The 19,284-nt window shown below is 42.3% G+C and overlaps 1 protein-coding gene across 1 annotated transcript in view; it reads right to left on the reverse strand.

The window, feature by feature from the left end:
* Positions 1-3,303: 3,303 nt before the first annotated feature.
* Positions 3,304-19,284, reverse strand: part of LOC140537731 (heterogeneous nuclear ribonucleoprotein L-like) — a 79,160-nt gene continuing 63,179 nt past the window's right edge. Inside the window, exons 7-13 of the mRNA XM_072659933.1 lie at positions 16,245-16,316; positions 14,319-14,533; positions 13,819-13,940; positions 11,050-11,251; positions 10,465-10,522; positions 8,739-8,837; positions 3,304-6,027 (exon numbers count right to left, since the gene is read on the reverse strand). Coding sequence (XP_072516034.1) covers positions 5,972-6,027; positions 8,739-8,837; positions 10,465-10,522; positions 11,050-11,251; positions 13,819-13,940; positions 14,319-14,533; positions 16,245-16,316 — 824 coding nt within the window. The 3' untranslated portion in view covers positions 3,304-5,971. The remainder of the gene's footprint in view (positions 6,028-8,738; positions 8,838-10,464; positions 10,523-11,049; positions 11,252-13,818; positions 13,941-14,318; positions 14,534-16,244; positions 16,317-19,284) is intronic.

Here is a 19,284-nt window from a genome sequence, read left to right on the forward strand (position 1 = left end):
CAACAGAGACGATGCATGCCAAAATCCATCCAGCCCCCGAGCCGCTGACGAGAAGTTCCTCTGGAATTTAAAAAAGCATGTAAGGGCCATTTGCGACCATGTGTCACACACTAGCCAACTGAACAGCCCTGACCTTAGCTGACATTGTGAGAAAACCAGGTCACATTTTTAAGCCACGCTGGAGGAATGCTGGCATATTGCTTGCCCAGGGAGCCACTCTCAGACGTGCTGCTCCCAACCTGTTACACATATTGCTGGTGTTTAAAGGCAGAGAGAAACGAGGGAGGCAGAGCCTGTCAGCAGCTGAGGGGAAAGTCCCTGGAAAGAGAAGGAAGTTAATTGGCAGCCCAAAACTTAATTAGTCTAGTCTCGGCAGCGGGTGCAGTGTGAAAGGTGAACCGGCATTAACAGAGCAGAATACCCCAGTTTACATATACGCTCCCCGTCATCCAAACCTGATCTGACAGATGAAGGCTGCTGTGAAGGAAAGGCCGGAGGGAGGGTGAGAGGAAAAGAGGAAGGGAAGGGAAAGTAGGGAGGGTAGAGTGGTACAGATACTTGGAATGTAAAAATGCATAAATCCATATCGTGATGTACTGATCTTGACAGCCCCTGCGATAGACTTGCATCCTGTCCAGGGGGCATTCCTGCCTTGCAGCCAATGATTCTGGGTCGATTTTAGACCCACCATGACCCTGACCATGTCAAAGCAGAACATAAGAGAAACGGATGGGTGACTTGGGTGAGACATTTGGTGTCTTCTTCTGGTCTTCTAGGTACTCCGGTTTCCTCCCACCATCAAAAACCTTGGTAGGTGAATTGGCTATGCTATATTGGCCCTAGCTGTGAGTGAATAGTTGTGTGCAGTACCCTGTAATGGACTGCCTTGCGATGGACTGTGTCTTGTCCATGGGGTATTTCTGCCCTGTGCTGAGTAGGCTGTGGAGCCAGCCTGGAAAAAGATGACTGAATGACTGTATGGATCTGAAGGTGCTTGTTACTGTGCTTTAATGGCATGTGAGATGCCACCTAGGACATTGTTAAGGTTTTTTGGGGGGGCTGGGCACTTCAACATTTATGTGGGCAATTATGCTATGTGGGACTCTCAGGCATGGACAGCTATGGCATCACTGGGAATTGAACCTCCAATCTGCGAATGATAGGGCCAACACTTACGATGGCCCTGTCTTCACTGTTAAAGAAGACCACGATGGAAACAAGTCGGAGACCTGAACAAACTTAATGAACTAAAGGGCTCAAATGCACTGATCTACATTCTACTGATTTTTTGCCATGCTACAAAAATACTGGATCAAATGGATGAAAATAAAAAATGTTTCCTAATTAATGACAATCAAATTGAATCGAGGTCAGACATTTTCTCCCCCCACCCGGGCTACTGCCAGAAGCGAGTGCAAGGGGGAAAGCAGAGGGGAGGGAAAGAGGATGAATAGTGAAGGCAGCCCACTGGCTGCAGGCTCTGCTGAAGCAGATGGACCTGGAGAGAGCTTCATTTCTCGTGCTGACTGCTGCAATCGCTCCAGATCCTGTTGTCTTTCAGACACTTAACTCCAGGCCAAGGACTCTCTTGTGACATCCATACTGCTGTCACATTCCTTTAAAGCATGCTGTCAAAATGCTCTCTGTCTCACACAAACATAAACACACACACACACACACACACACACACACACACACTGTTATACTGTATTCTTATGATATGAGAATAGTGTGTAAATAAGCAGTCGAGTCATATCCAAAATTCTACTCTGGAGAAAGGATGGCAGACTGTCTACTAAACACAAAATACATTAGCATGAATATTAATAATTATTATTAATTACAGCTTAGTTATAGATTATTTAAAGGGCCAGTCTGCTACATTTAGCTTGTATTAGTTCATAATTCATCATGGTTCTTTGTTGTTGCTGAGCATTTACAACTGATATTAGCAAAATACGCTCTGTTCTGACTGATTGCTTTGTATTGAGCCTCATTCATAGCCCCCGACTCCTGAGAGCTGTAGTATGAGCATGCGGAGCTTAACAAGATAAGTTAGAATGGGCGGGGATATGTAAATGAGATGGTTCTCTTGTGACATCAGAGGATCAGTGATTTCAATTAGGGCTATTTCTGTAGTCTTTGCTTAAGGTTTCTATGACAAGGGCCCTTTCATGTCCACCGACCAGCCATAACATTTAAACCACCAACAGGTGAAGTAGCATTTGTAGAGGGGTAGGAAATATAAGGCTGCAAGTGAACAGTTAAGTTCTGGAAGTTGATGTATTTGAAGAAAGTTAAGGATCTGAGCCACTTTAATGGCAGTCAGACTGTGATGTCTAGACGACTGGGTCACAGCATCTCAAAACAACAGGTCTTGTGAGGTGTTTCCCGGGACGCAGTGGACAGGCCTGCCTAAATTGCTCCATGGAAGGACAACTGGCAACTGGGTTCTAAGCACCCAAGGCTTTAATTCATTGATGAGGCTCCACCTCACAACTTCTAGGACTTCAGGGATCTGCATCTTGGTGCCAGATACCACAAGACACCTTTAGAAATCTTGTGGAGTTCATGCCCTGAATGGTCAGATCTATATGGGTGGCATAAAGGTTACCTACACAATATCAGGCAGGTAGTCGTAAAAATACACTATATGGACAAAAGTACTGGGACATTTGCTCATTAATTGTTTCTTCTGAAATCAAGGGTATTAAAAAGTAATTTGTTGGAATAATTTGGAGATTTGATTGCATTCAGTGACAAGAGCACTAGTGAGGTCAGAATGTTGGACGATCACCACCCCACCTCTTCTCCCCAACTCCAAAAAGCATTGGATGGAGCACCATCCATCATTCCAGAGAACACAGTTCTTCCACTGCTTCACAGCTCAATGCTGGGGGTCTTTTACCCCTATACCCACACCTGGCATTAAGCATGGTGCCAATAGGTTAACGTTTATCTGCTCAAGAGAGTGTGTGCTGCCTCTCAGCAATGTCAGCAATTGATGTAACTTAAAGTAGATGAATGCATTCATTAGAAGGGGTGTCCACAAACATTTGGACATGTGAATATTGTAACTGAAAAGGTAACTTTATATTAGGGAGGAATGGCTTTTAATTTACCGTATGTTTATGTAAGCAAATAATATTGGACACATATATTTACTATGGGTCTATTCGTTCTCGCATGTCAGCACAATGTCCAGGGCAGCTAGCGTGGTCAGAATCGAGTAAAAATGAAACCTGAAATGACAGATGAAATATTAAACTGAGGATCATTTTAAAGGGTAATACACAGCAGACATTGTCAACTGGCAAATGTTTTAATGGCTGGACATGCTCACAGTGAACTGCAGATGTGGTGAAGTGCCATTTACACACATGGACAAGTAAACAGAGAATACCGTACACATGATCCTTGGGTTCTCTCTGGTCCTCCTTCCCCGGCTGGCTGCTAACACGCTGTGCTCCACAGTTAGACATCCTGGAGTAAGGATTTCAAAACTTTTTCTGCCTTTTCTTTTGCCAGTTTAGCCGTAGGCCAGGCCTGATCCTTTATTGCAATTCAGCACTTCTCTGAAACAGCAAAGCCTCTGATATATGATGTAGAGCTGCACAATATATTGTTTGCTATAATGGTGGCTGCAAAATTGAAATCACAGAAGGATGCAAAGGACCAACTGAGGAGACACCTGTCCAGATAACCAATCACAGTGTTTTTACTGTGTGCTTTTATTAGGATTTTAATTTTCTGATGGCTAAATATTAAGTATGAGGCTGGGGTGATAAATGCTCAGATGTCATTTACAACCCTGTTACTTTGCCCTTAGATTAAACATGTTTTTTTCTTTTATGGAGGGCTCATGAAAACAAACAATAATGATCTCCGTTACAATTGGCTGGTTTCTGTCACTGCAACGGCTCACAAGAGCCATTGGTTTCGGCACTATAATTCGGCACTGTCACTGCAACGGCTCACAGCTTTGGTTTCGGCACTATAATAAAACCTTAGTAAGTATTTATTCCTATTCACCTCTTTTAGTCAGACTGAGTGGCATTTTTTTTAATGAAAAACATCCAAGCTGGGAATGAAACAAGCCCAATGCTCAAGTTAAGGGCAGGTGTATTTGACAGCAATCCATGCGAATTACTAAATAACCAATGGTCCATGGAGACCAGGAACTAACCAGCTAACTGAGACTCACCTGCTTATAGGAAAAAGCCTCACATCCTTTTTTCAGGCACATTCAGTAGACTGGTTCATTCAGGTTTGCTAGCTTTACCCTTTAATCAAACTTAGCATTCGCTACTACAGTGGGCTTGTTTTTTTTCCCCACCTGTGTTTAGAGAGTTACTTCACCAAACAGTGAGCTCCCTTACGTTTCGGTGCCTGGATTCCAGAATTGCAGCAATCCTTTAGTTTCCTTTCTCTTCTCTTGTAAAAGGATAGCTCTGAATTCCCGCTGAATCTGTTTGTACAGTCAGTTGCACAGCGGCTCTATCCCATTTTAGTGTTAGCGACTTTCGCACCGAACACTGACGTTGCCACTCAGTGGGTGTGGCTGCAGTGACTCCGGCAGTTGGTGAAGTCACATGCTTACCCTCTATTGTTCGCAGTCCCATGACAGGGGGGAAAGCACTAGCAGAGTTGAAAAATGTAAAGAATAACGGACACTGGGAATATTACATCGATTAGATGTTTTGATTCATTACCGAATAACTGCCTCGTCCTATTTCTCATGCTATTATAATTCAGGCTCAGAAATCATGATTTGAATGTACTAAATCAATACAAAAAGAACCTTGTTGTTACTGTGAAACATTGCAGAGTCATTAAAATACTAATTATAATCGCAATGGTAGTTTTCGTTCCATATTGTGCAGCTCTAGTTTGAAGCCTGTCAAGCGTCCTCAGCGAGTACCTCAGCATGCGCGAAAGAGAATGCTACGTGCCCGTCATGAAATCATGTAGACGTCCAACTGACTGGCACGAGGAATTCTAAAATCTTTCATGAGCTGTCAAGTCTGGCTGTGGAGCAACAGCGCAATGTGCAGCTAATCCCTCACTCCCATCATTTATTGTTAATCACTTATTAAAGCATCAGGGGCCGAATTTAAGAAAGCCTTCAGTACATGATCTTGATTTTTTGTTTCTGTAAAACTAGCAACAGAACTATTGATTAGTCAATTTACAAGTACAGTTTAACCAATCACACAGCATGTTACTGTTGTTGTTTTTTTACGGCTTATGGAATCAGCCCCCCTGTGCTCCAGTAATCCTCAAAATGACTTCATGACTCACTCGCTATCTATACACATAAATATCATAGAAGAATCTAAATTACAGTCTATAAACAGGTCGCTCGTTTCCCAGGCACCCCTGTCTCCATCTCAGGGTCTACGCAAAGACTTCTCATTCCACCATATATCAGTTCATCGATTCAGATTCATTGAGTGGTTCATCCAGCTAATTTTTACATCAGTAACATCAGCATAACAATACATCACAGGCTGTAGTTTTTTGGGGGTTGTACATTCTGTGAAGAATAACAAAAACAAATCAAATTCGCTAGAGACCAAAACCAACCAAGATGACGGTTGTTACATCTTTCTGCGGTTGCCCTGGGAAACACAGCTTCAGTGCCACTGTCCAATTAGAATTGGCTGAGATGACATCATCATGTCTCATTTATCATAAAGTCAGTCAGTTTCTGGTTATACCAGAGTCAGCTGTCGAAAAGGATGGCATAAAATGTGTAAGAAAAAAAGACAAAAAAACAAACAAAAAAACGGTTCTTGAGTGTTTTGCGCTTGGAGTCCTCACACTAAGGGCCATGACAGTCTACACCATCCCCTCCGCTCCACTTCTCCCAGCTCCAGCTCCTCCACTCCTCTTAATGGGTGTTCTGTGGCTTTTCCTTCTTCTTCTTCCCATGTAAACAGCGCTGTGGTCTGGAGAGGGTGTCCCCTTCTCAGAGGTGGGAGGAGGTGGAGAAGCACAGCTTCAGGGTGTAGGGGTTGGAGCCATCTGTGGAGGAGGAGAAATATCCAGTTAAGCTCTCTAGAGATCATGAATAAAAAGATCACAGCATCGGCTAGGAGACGTTTTAGGGGGGCAGTTTTTTATATTCATCTTAGTTGATGAATATAATGATGTTGAAAGTGAGGTCAAGATGTTGGATGATCACCACACCTTCTCATCCCCAACTTCCAAACTCATCTAAAAAATAATTGGATGGAGCACCATCCATCACTTCAGAGAACAGCTCAACACTGGGGGGCTTTATACCACTCTAGCCCACACCTGGCATTAGTCAGCATGGTGCCAATAGGTTCATGTTTATATGCCCTAGAGAATCCTATTCTATTGGCAGTACTTCTTTACAGGCACTAGACAAGCTGTGTGTGAACGCATTTGTATCTCTGTGAGCAATGGCTGCAACGTGAAGTAGCTGAGTGCACTCAGGGGTGCATCAAGGGGTGTCCACAAACATTTGACCATAGTGTATATTGTATAGAGCAATAAAAATAAAGTTCATAGAAGGCACCGATTCCTCAGACTGATCTACGGCGTCTCTTCTTTGGGCAGGAAAAACACACCCAAGGCTGCTCCTGCCTTGTTGACTGTAAATAATAGTGTTAAGTGCTAACTCTCCATGACCCCTGACTGCCCTCAAGCACAAATGTAAGACATATGACTATATCTGGAGCTGTTCAAACACTAAGCACATGTTATGACATCAAGACCTTTTTTTCATCCTTGCTCCCACGTCTTGAATTACACTGTACGATCCCTCAACATGGGAATTTCCGCACACGTTATAACACACTTATAAAAAACGAGAACCTTCACACACAATGACTGGTATTTTAGAAGATTAATACGATGCCTTGCAGGCAAATGTACAAAAGGCCCGGCAGCAGGCGTCTTTGTTTGCTTTGTCGATGGCACAGAAAGAAAACACCTGCTGTGACCAAGGATTACAAGGAAGCGTATCACATTTCCTGCCACAAGATTAACTGCACAGGGCAAAATCAAAGGCAAGAAACAGCACACAACACCGCCGGTGTTAAGAAGGATGTGTCTGCCAAGGAGTGGATAAGCAGAGAAAGCAGCATCATATAGTACTGTGCAGAAGTCAGAGGTTTATGACCTTCATTAAAAAAACGGCCATCAGATCTGAAGCGTGAGTGGAGCTTGAATTTCTCTTCTCTCTCAAATATGCATAAAGCTTTAAGTGCTGTTTATTCAAAGGAGGTAGATGTGGTGGTCTAACAGGTCTTGCACAGTTGGAAACATATGGAAACACACACACACACACACACACACACACACACACACACACACACACACACACACACACACATATATATATATATATATATATATATATATATATATATATATATATATACAGTCACCACATGTGACCTTCAGTTATTGGACTTTTAACAAAATGTCCATTACTAGTCAGTACATGTTAAAAGATCAATTAAAAATTAAGGCAAAGCCCAGGTTATTCAGCATCACGAGAAATAGCTGAAAACATAAGAGACAGTTATACAGATACTTCATCAACTAAATTCAAAATGAGATGTTTCAAGGTTTAGTGTGACCAACCATTCAGTGTCAAAAAGAATCTGGCTGTATAGCTATAGAAAGGTCAAATCCAAAGGTGAATCTAAAACTTTAAAACTCTTCCTGATTCAAACTGGATTTTAAATCGGTGTGAGAGCTTAAGGCCAGAGCACACCGACCAAACACTCAAAGACAAAGCCTGACATTAATGTTGGCAGATATATTAGAATGGACCAAAAAGAACTAACTGTCCCTGGCACACCGGCCAAACACCACCGAACACAACAGAGGATCTTCATTCCTAGAAAGCCTGGAAATGAGGAGTGTGTTACAAGCCCTATTCAGGCATAATTAAATGTACACATGGTCCTGGGGTAATTGTATTTTTCACGGGGGCTCCTCTGTGTTTTTTTCCATCGTCCTCTGAGAAAATTACAGACTGAATTACGTACTGTTTTCACTAAACTAGTTTTTGCCTCACGTAGCAAAACAGTTTTTGGCCACTGCTGCGTGCTGTATTTAGTCTCTGAGCGCACATCAGAGATCCTCCAGTGGATATTAAAAACTTTCTCAATTACTGAAAAAAAACTGGAAAATGAAGACACACTCAGAAACACACTCTATGAGTTGAATACCATGAGCTGGACAAAATCATCAAAAGTATAACATAAGAAACAATTATACTGCTGCACTATCTATCTATCTATCTATCTATATATATATATATATATATATGTGTGTGTGTGTGTGTCGCTGGCGGTTTTTGCTGGGTGGGATTTCTGCGTTTTCTAAAGTTATGTATTTATTTTTTAAATCTGTAGAATTTCCCCCCTTTTCTCATTATTTGGTGCTGCCATGGTGTTTGGATCTTTCCAGTTTTGTTATCTTCTCACAGAAACACCTGCATATGTTTTCAGATCTGAAGCACGAGTGGAGCTTGATTTCCTCCTCTCTCTCAATTCTGAAAGCTTTAAGTGCTGTGTATCTGACGGAGATAGATTTGGTGATCTACCAGGTCTTGCAAAAAAAAAAAAAAAAAAGAGCCTCTCTTTTTCTTTGAACATTTTTTAACTCCAGTCTGTAAGAACAGGGTGAGGTCTATGCCATGCTCTCTTGGATGAATAAACAGAAGGGTGGGTGAATATGAGTGCTGTACTCACTGGGTATTCTGATCTGATAATGGTTGAGAACTGTCAGCACTTCCACTGCGTGAGTCTTGCTGTCAAATTCCAGAAGCCCCGAGATGGTTTTGGAGCTTGCTGCAAAAAAAAGAAAAAAGAAAAAAAAAGTAAGACCGAGGTCAACAGTGCATATCACAAAAAGTATCACAATGTACTGAGCAATATGGTCTTCTATCCCCTATGCTAATCTAGTGCTGTATAATAAAAAAAACAATATCTTAAACAATATAAATGATTCAGTTTATCACATAATATTTTTAAATGAACTTACTGAAGGTAATTGCTTCATCTGATTGCTTCTAAAAGCATCATCTGATTCACAGGAATACTCCAGCAGTTTTCAACCTAATCTTCATCTGACATCTGTAGCATATGGCTGATTATCACCGAAACACACTTATAATTGAAGCCAATGAGCAGGTCCTGAAGCAATTAGAGAAGCAATTCTATTACTGCTGTGTTTTAGAACTACAGATTTTCTGTTACACTATATGGACAAAAGTATTGGGACACACCTCTTAAGTGTTTAATTCATTCTCACTGCCACAGGTGTGTAAAGGCCAAGCACCTAGTCATGCAGTCTGACATCAGTTAAAGAATGGGTTGTCTAGCATTAACATGCAGCACAAAAACTGCATTGGGAGCTTCATGGCACAGGTTCCCATGGCTAAGCAGCTGCACGGAAGTCTTATATCATCAAGCACAACGCCAAGCGCCGGGAGGTGTGGTGAAAAGCTCACCACCACTGGACTCTGAAGCAGGGGAAACATGTTCTATCTGGCACTCTGATGGATGGGTCTGGGTTTGGCGAATACCAGGAGAACGTTACCTGCCTGACTGCATTGTGCCAACAGTAAAGTTTGGTGGAGGAGGAATAATGCTATGGGGTTGTTTTTCATGGGTTGGCCTGTAGGCCCCTTAGTTCCTTTTCTGTTCCAGCATGACTGTGATAAGGTTTATAAAGACATGGATGGGTGAGAATGAAAGCTGTTATAGCTTATAGGGGATCAACTCCATATTACTGCCCATAGATTTTGAACAGGATGTCATAAAAGCTCCTGTAGGTGTAATGCGTGGGTGTCCCAATACTCTTTTCCATAGGGTGGATTTTACATTAACCTACATTAAAGGAATAGTTCAGTGAAAAAAAAAACACAGTCGATCAGCCAAGACATGTTTTATATGTGAAGTTAGCTTCTGTAGTTTAAGTAACAATGCCAGTCAGCATCACACGGAAGAAGAGAGCAAGGCCAATTGTGCTGATGGCAGGTAGCATGACCTGGGGTTCAGTGAACCAGCGATCTTCGAGTCTTACCAGCAGCACCCTAAACCGCTGGACCACGCTGAGACCCACAAAGTACTTTTACAGTATAAAAGCTTTTTAGTTGATTTAGTTGGAGCTGATTAAATGAGGTATTTTGTTCTTACAGTGATAATATTGGTGGCAGTCTAAGTCCAGTGTTGGTTGGCAGTGATTGACTAGCATTTCCTGATGTAAACTAAAGAAGCGCACTTCAGACACCAAACATGTCTCAGGTGATTGAGTACACCTGGGGTACCTTTTTGGTTTTGTTTGTTTGAGACAATAAGCTTATATTATATAGAAAAATGTATATATAATATATAATATATATATCACATATCTGAAAGACCCCAGACACACAAACAGACACAGACAACCTACACTCCCACACATAGAACTTACGTTTGGCGTCAAACATTTTAAACTTGATGAAGCCCGGCACATCATGCTCCGTGCATAACTGGAAAAGATCAATAGAACAGTGAGTGCCTCCTCATCGTGAAGCTGCACTTACAACCAAAGCCCACTAGAGGGAAGGTCTGATGCAACAAAAATCCAAAGACTTGCTCACTTGCTGCTATATCTTTTTGGCGACTGAATATAAATCGCATTTTCTGAAGCTTTAAATTATTGAACGCATGCACTAATACACCCAATACACCCAATTCTACACAATACGCCCACGGCACTAAAGCCCCTCAGATAAAATATAAGACACAAGCGGTTGATTCTATTCATGTATCAGTGAGTGGGCAGAGAGAGGTCTTCTAGTTTGAAGGGGCCACCTCTAAATGCTATCAGAGCTCAACAGATGCAGTGTAATGACCACAGAGGGTGACAAGCACTGAGTGTGGGTGGACCAGGAGGCTAACAGCTGCAGAAAAGACTTGGCTCATTCTCAACATTGTATCTGCCTCCCAGCTGGCTTCTTTTGTGCCATCACTGCTTTCTCCTGAGTTTTATTCTCCTGTCTGCAGGGTCACTGACCCTCAGCAGGTCGTCCTCAGTGATGCAGGGAGGGACGTTGTAGAAGTGCAGGACGCAGGAGGGCGGCTGGATGATGTTTTTGGAGGCCTGCCCGGCGCTGGTGAATCGGTTGTTGCGGGTCATGGCGAAGTCTTTGTAGCTGCTGGAGCCGTCCTCCAGCTCGAAGACCTGGCTTGGGATGACTGCATGCTGCTTGGACACACTGCAAAGAAATGAAGACAAAGAGAGAAGAGAATTAACCCACATCTTATCTAACATATGTATGTAAAGTATGTAGCTATGAGTCCACACTGGTCATAGTAAAGGTCATAGATTAGCATGTGCAGTTGAATTTGTGTACTATTTGTTGCACTGTGTAAAAGAAGCACCATGCTACCTTTACTGTTGGATGCACTGCAGTACTTTCTGGTCGAGGATATTGCATTTTTTTTTATATCTTTAATTTCATAAGAAACACTGAATGAGCAGATCTCCTTATACTTTTGGACACTCTATGGACAAAAGTATTGGGACACCTGCTCATTTACTGCTTCTTCTGAAATCAAGAGTATTAAAAAGAGTTTATCCTGCTTTTGTTGGAGTAACTGTCTCTACTGTACAGGTACAACTACTAGATTTTGGAGCATTGCTGTGAGAATTTGATTACATTCGTTGACAAGAGCGTAAATGAGGCAAGAATGTTGGACGATCACCACCCCACTTCATCCCCAACTTCCCAACTCATCCCAGAAGTATTGAATGCTGTATAGTGGGAGGCATGGTGCCAATAGGTCCATGCTTATCTACTCCAGAGAGTCCTGTTCTATTGTCAACACTTCTCCACAAGGCAGCGGGTGCCACGGGTGCAGCTTAAAGTATCGTAATACATTCATTTAAATGGAGCCACTTTAAAAGCAAAAAAAAAACCAACAACTTAGTTTTAAAGGGTTAAGCAAGGGGAAAGGATTGAGTGCAGAGTGGAGGTGGGAAGTACGATGACAAAGGACAGCAAATGATAGACATTTCGATTAGAGAAAGGGGGCGAAAAACAGACAAAAGGAATGGGGGAATAGAGGAGAAAGGGGAACACAAAAGAGAAAAAGATTATCCTTCAAGTACAGCCAAGTACAGCCATCAGTCAGGGAGGCCAAATTCAGAGCAATTCACTGGTACATTTTGAATGACAACAACTAAAGGAAAGTAGGCAGAGAAAGCAGTGCCTCGCGGCTAGAAAGGCAGAGGAACGGAGAGCGAGGATACAAAGAGAGTGCCATCTTTTTGTACTTCACTCACCCTTCAATGGGCAGTGCCTTTTTACTTTTCCACTGTGCTTTCCTTCAGCATGTTTCTTCCTAGTCTGGCTGTGCAGAAGCATAGCGTAATGCATAGTAAATGCATACAGGAGCTTAAAAGTCCTTCAGGCCTTGGTGTTTTATCTGATGCTGTGAAATCCTGAGAATGCAGCAGCTTTGCACTATCAAGCTGCTTAATGAAGTGCTTTCTGGGCTTGTGGTAGCTGTCGCACGCAACAACCGCTCTTAACTGAATCTGGCGCTACACCAGTGAATTATTCTGATGGATGAAGTCAGCCAATTTAACGAGACGTCCTCTCATCCCCGAAGGGCTCTCGAGGAAAACTCAAAAAGACAAAATGAGGCTTAGAGCAAAAGCTCCGAGGCAACTTGGTAATAACTAGGCGAACAGTGGGAACAGTGTATGCCTCTATTTTACTATTTTAGTCACTTTACCGGTGCTGCGTAACAAAGCTTTTATATATATATGAGCCGCCAAAAGTAGAGCTGAAAGCAAAATGCTGACACAGATGTGCACCTGTTGGCTGTGTTGGGCTAGAGGGGTATACGCTGTATTGAGCGGTTTAGCAGTGGAGCAGTGTTCTCTGGAATGATGATTGGTGCTCCATCCAATACTTTTGGGATGAGGTGTGGTGTTGATCATCCAACATCCTGACTTTATTAATGCTCCTGTCACTGAATGCAATCAAATCATGACAGCAATGCTCCAAAATCTAGTAGCAACCCTTCCCTGGACAGTAGAAAAAGTTACTCCAACAAAGTTGGAGTTCCACAGAAACAATGAATAAGCAGGTGTCCCAATATTTTTTAACAGTGTTGTTTACTAATGTAGTTACTCTGTCTTTCATATTCATAACCAACATCAATATGGCCTGTGCAAAGTGTGTGCAAGTGTTATAAAGGCTCAGATATTTTACAACTATCTCAGAACCTGACTAGCAAATCAGGCCTGAGACATGCCACCAACTGGGATTAGGCACTATCAGCTGAGTCACCTTACCAAGCTTTTTAAATTCTCATCAAACTCTGTGCAACCATGAGCTCTTCTAAGCAACTGCCTAAAGATCTAAAAATGCAAGTAACAAATGTCCACAAGGCAGGGAAAGGCTTTTGGCTTCCACAGTGTGAATGTTATTAAGGAATGGCAGTTCAGGGGAACTGTGGAGGTCAAGATGAGATCCACAAGACTAAGGAAAATCTTGGAGACAACTGTTTGTAGACTGGTCCCCATGTGACTGCCCTGAACTTATAGGCTGTTGCACTGTGCCACTGTGTAGTGTCCTTGCACGAACATAATCGCCAATGAAGCATCGTAGAAGGTAAACCTTACCTGTTGTGACTTCATCACAGAACTTTGACGTATGCTACAGAACCTCTAGACAAGCCAGATGAGGTTTGGAAAAGAGGGGGTGCCCAAACTTCTTCACAGGCCACATTGATGATTTTTTAATTTTTAGTAAATAAAGCATGTCCATACCATACATTGAGCCTCTTGCTGAAGACCTTGATGCTGTTGAGGTGTGTAATGGCACGGTCAACTGCATACTCATCCCCCATCTCCACCAGGGCTGTGCCCGGCACGCTCTTCATGAATTTCACCTACATCCAAACAGCAAAGCACTTGAAACACGCCATCAACTTCAGCCTTCTTTATCAAAAAAGTGTCTTCCTACTAATCTACAGAACCTTTACATAGCTACACTTCATGCCCAGACATACTCAGGCACCCTTCTATAATTTTACCATTAGACCTGGATGTTCTGGAGCAACCAGGCATTTGGGATTTGATTTGAATGATTAAGAGGTATGTCCCAATACTTTTGTCCAGCCTATATACTGCTAAATTTTCTAAATCTACTTTTGACCAATTCTCTGAGCCAGAAAGCCAACCTTTCTCCTCCAACGTCCGTGAAGAAGAATTGCTATCTGACGTTAAGTGCCAAAACACTGCAGCATCATTCCTCAAGTCTTACTTACCTTCTCAATGTTACCATAGAGACAGAAGAGGTTGAAGATGCGGGTGCAGTTCATCTTGGTGGAATGCAAGCCGCTCACCATGGCAACCGAGCTGGAGGAGTGGCCGATGTAGGAGGACGTTTGGGGCAGAGGGTAGGCCACCACGTCGGGCACCTCGTGGGAGCTCCTCTTGAACCGGTTATTACTCGGCAATGGCAGCAGGGGGCAGTGTGACCCTAGACAGCCACAGACATGGGGCGAGAGAGAAAGAGGGAGAGAGAGAGAGAGAGAGAAAGTGTGAGATAGAGAGAAAGAGAGAGAGCAGCAAAGGAAGACCTGTCAATTGCAGAAAGCTGCTGTTAAACATTCTGGTGCAATGCTTCAGAAACAAAACCAAAAAAAGACAAGAGAATGAGAAAGAGCGAGCGAGGGAGAGAGAGAGAGAGAGAGCGAGCGAGGGAGAGAGAGATAGAGAAAGAGCGAGGGAGAGAGAGAGAGAGAGAGAGAGAAATTACACACTATTTTCTAGTCTGATGCACTTCGGTTCCCCTGCAGGGTCCTGCTAATTACACCATGGTTAGCAGAAGAGCATCTCATACCCCCCACCCAGCCACCCCCCACAGCCTCCCCTACTTCATTTCTCTCCTCTGTCTCTCCTCTACACCCCTCCATCCCTCTCTCCCACCTTCTTATCTGTGTGGAAAAGGGTGAGTGAGCTCAATCACCCTAACTGAGAAACAGCTGCAGAGTAACACAGGAGGACAGGAGGGGGGAAAAAGATGAGAAAGATGAGAGGAGTTTGAGAGAGAGAGAGAGAGATAGAGTGTGTGTGTGTGTGTATCAGGACAAAAGGATTGAGCTTTGAAACTTACACATACATACAGTATATTATACATATATGACATATTGGTATTACATATAGGTACATATGTGTTACCTACATAGTCAGTAGTCATGCTGGAGCATGTCTATTGGTCCATTCATCATGAAAACGTTGAACAGTGTAAAGGATAACTGCCAGATTCACGTTATGTCAAAAATCTAGACACAGTACTGTACATTTCGGTGCTGTCATACAAAAGCCTCATATCTCCAAAAAGGCTTTACATGAAAAGTAAAAAAAACTTCAATGTAAAAAGATTTTATTTTATTTTGAACTTTTGAAGTCGTAAAATTTAGACACCATTTACAGAACTGTTTGAAATCATGAAAAACAAGCAAAAATGAGGATTGTACATGACAGCGACTATATATATATATATACACACACTCTATGGACAATAGTATTGGGACACCTACTCATTCCCTGTTTCCTCCGATTGTTTCTTCTGGTATTAAAAAGAGTTTATCCTGCTTTTGTTGGAGTAACTGTCTCTACTGTCCAGTGAAGAAGTCTTTGTGCTAGATATTGGAGGAGCATTGCTGTGAGGATTTGATTGTGTTCAGTGACAAGAGCGTTAGTGAGGTCAGGATGTTGGATGAGCACCACTCCACCTCAACTTCCAAACTCATCCAAAATTTAACAAAAGCATTCCAGAGAACACAGTTCTTCCACTGCTCCACAGCTCAATGCTGGGTGGACTTTATACCCCTCTAGCCCACGCCTGGCATTAGGCAGCATGGTTTCAATGGGCTCATGTTAATCTGCTCCAGAAAGTCCTGTTCTGTAGCCCATACTTTACTCCATGGTGACTACACAAACTTCGTGTGTGCATGTGCACATCTGTGTCAGCCATGGGTGCAGCTTACACTAGCTGAATGCGTTCATTAGAAGGAGTGTCCACAAACATTTGGACATATAGTGTGTATAGTACAGACCAGTACATATAGGTTCTTATGTACACATAATACATATGGGACCTATGTGGCCTCACACCCAGACACAGTGTAACACAGCAGCCTGTGCATGTGTGTGTGTGTATGCGAGACACAGAGATGGAGACTGACCGTAGCCGTTGTCGCTATAGGAGGATGGATGCTCCCCCAGTATGGCCTGCCGCTGTCTGCCTTTACCACGTTCTGTAATCAAAGCACATACACACAGGAGAGGGGTGAGAGGAAGGTGTGAAACTGCTATAGAACTGCAGCCACAAATACACACAAGCATACACACATACACACACACACACACACAGACAAATACAATCACTCCTAGATAAAACATGCAATATGTATGCATGCAATCTCATGGAGGACAATAGAAGAATGGCCAAAGCAGGGCGAGATTTACAGGAGTGATAGGAAATGAAATGTATCGGCATGACAACAGCTGTCTGTTTCCACCTCCACGCAGCGAAGCCACGGCCTCGGCAGAAGTCTGCTTCACACGTGAGCAGAACAGAGACGGTGCTACACTCACACTCTGTGTGTGTGTGTGGTGTGTGTGTGTATGCGTTAGAGAGTGAGAGAGAGATAGAGAGAGAGGGCACAGGCTGTCTAGAGCCCTTTAAATGTCACGGACGTAGAAAGGCAACAACCCAGAAGGGGGGAGGGGAGGGGAGGGGAAGAAGTGAAAGAGGTGCAGTGCAGGAGTAATACAGGGTTCTTATGTTAAAGTAGATCACACAGCCTACAGCCCCGCCAGCCGCACCCTCCATGTCCGAAATGTCAGGTCACAGCTAGGAACATTACAAAGCAAAAAACGAATAAACATACACTACACGGACAAAAGTATTGGGACACCTGCTCATTGTTTATTGTTTCTTCGGAAATCAAAGGTATCAAAAAGAGTTTATCCTGCTCTTGTTGGAGGAACTGTCTCTATTGTCCAGGGGAAAAAGGCTTTCTAATAGATTTTGGAGTGAGGATTGCTGTGAGGATTCGACTGCATTCAGAGAAAAGTGCGCTAGTGAGGTCAAGATGTTTGATGTCCACCACCCCACCTCATCCCCAACTCCACAACTCATTCTAAAAGTATTGGATGGAGCCCCATCATTATCGTTCCAGAGAACACAGTTCTTCCACTCCTCCACAGCTCAATGCTGGGGGGCTTTATACTCCTCTAGCCCACGCCTGGCATTCGGCAGCATGGTGCCAATAGGTTCATGTTTATCTGCTTCAGAGAGTCCTATTCCAGTACTTATCTACAGGGACTAGACAAGCTGTGTGTATATCTGTGTCAGCAATGGGTGCAACCTAAAGTAACTGCCTTCAAGAATGCCTTAATTAGTAGGGGTGTCCACAAACATTTGGACATATAATGTACATCCATTTAATTAAATGTATACTACAACTACATACTGCTGATTAATGCACTGTATGTGTTTTGGGTTTCAAACTAATTTTTTTATGGATTTCTTTTGAAGGAGCTTATTCTGATTTGTAGAAGCCGCAAGTGACCCAATCTGATTTGTACAGTCAGACTGTAGACCCATTTGCCTGCTTTCCACACTGCTTTGCTGAAGTGTTCATTTCATTATGAAAGCTGTGATGAAAAATATTTGCTGACGACCTATTTTTCAAGACGGAATTGAATTCATGCTAAAAACAAAAAGTATCAACTAAAATTGAAAACTATGATGTGTCACACTTTTCATCAACAAACAAAAAGTAAATGAAAATGCCAAATTATAAGTAAGTGACAAAATGCCAAATTATTTAATAAATATTTACTAAATACATTATTTACTAATCAGCACATTAAGCCAGCCGTACCTCACTGTATCCTTATGACTGAATTTTCTCTCCTCTTGTTCACAAAAAACACCTTAAGATCTTTAAAATGACATTTTCTAAATTGTGGTGAAACAGAGAACAAACTACAGTCATCATTTTTTCTCGATCTTTCCGTTTTGCTGAGAGCATTTAATAAAAATAGCCAGAACAGCTGCATCAGACACCGGAAACGGTAAGGGACAGTGTTTAAAATGTAGGCACTGTTCAAAAACGTAAACCATTCAGAGGAATACATATGAACACATTTTCATATAAATAAATGCAACTTGAAGAAAAATGGGGTCATATTCCTCCCATTATTTTGGAAGGTGTTGGAAGGTGTTCAGTGTTTTTAAATGTAACTAAATGTAATTTTTTAGCCGTTGTTTAGGAAGTATAAAAATATCAAAGTATCAAATAATATGTCCTCTCAAATACTAAACCCTTAAAAATGCATGACTAAAATTAGACTGTTTTAGACATTTTTGCTAGATCGCATCATGTCTGCTTGTGATAATTTGTGAGAATTTGTGAGAGTGGGGGAAGAACTTATATTCTGGGCTTCTGCTTTGTGGTAGGAAGCCAAGTCCCCTCTCGGATGTGTGTTGAGCCAGGAATGATAGATGACAGGGTTACAGGGGAAGTGACAGGGTAGTGGAGAGTTGTGCAGACTTGTCATGGACACCTGGACAATTTAGAGAGAAAGTTTTTAGGATGTTAGATTAGGGAGGAGTGGCTTCAGGTATGTTCCTCCTTTTAAAATTCTGTTATTTCAGAACTCCACTTAGTTTCCATCAACTAAAACTGGACTAAAACTAACAATAAACAACTAAATAATAATGTCTAATCTACATTTTAGTCAAAAGACTAAGATTAAAAGTAAATCAAAATCACCTGCCGAAATGAAGACTGGGTTGCCATAGTAACAACACATGTGGAAGTATACTAGACACAAGATTTTTAGTTTAAATAAAAACATATGAAGCCAGTGTTATGATTGGCTGATGATGTGTATGTAACTGCTAAACACTGGTGTAGACTGACCTGGTCATCTGATAGGCTAATAGGCTATTCCAGTGATCTAAAGGCACCGGGATAAGTTCAAATCTCTGCTGTAAAATTGCAACATGCAAAGTAAAAAACTAAAAATGTGGTAAGAGCTTCAACTCTCTGTGTTTAAGCTTTACTATGTGAACGTGTTACTAACTGTCTTGTCCTATATTACATATACAGAGTCTTGCCCAAGGGCCTCTGATTGGGCTGTACAGGGACCTGAACCCTAGTTTTCCACATGGAGGGTAAAGGTGTTACACACTTTGCTAAAGCATAATGC

The sequence above is a fragment of the Salminus brasiliensis genome, chromosome 17, assembly GCF_030463535.1.
Source record: "Salminus brasiliensis chromosome 17, fSalBra1.hap2, whole genome shotgun sequence".
NCBI classification, from domain to species: Eukaryota; Metazoa; Chordata; class Actinopteri; order Characiformes; family Bryconidae; genus Salminus; species Salminus brasiliensis.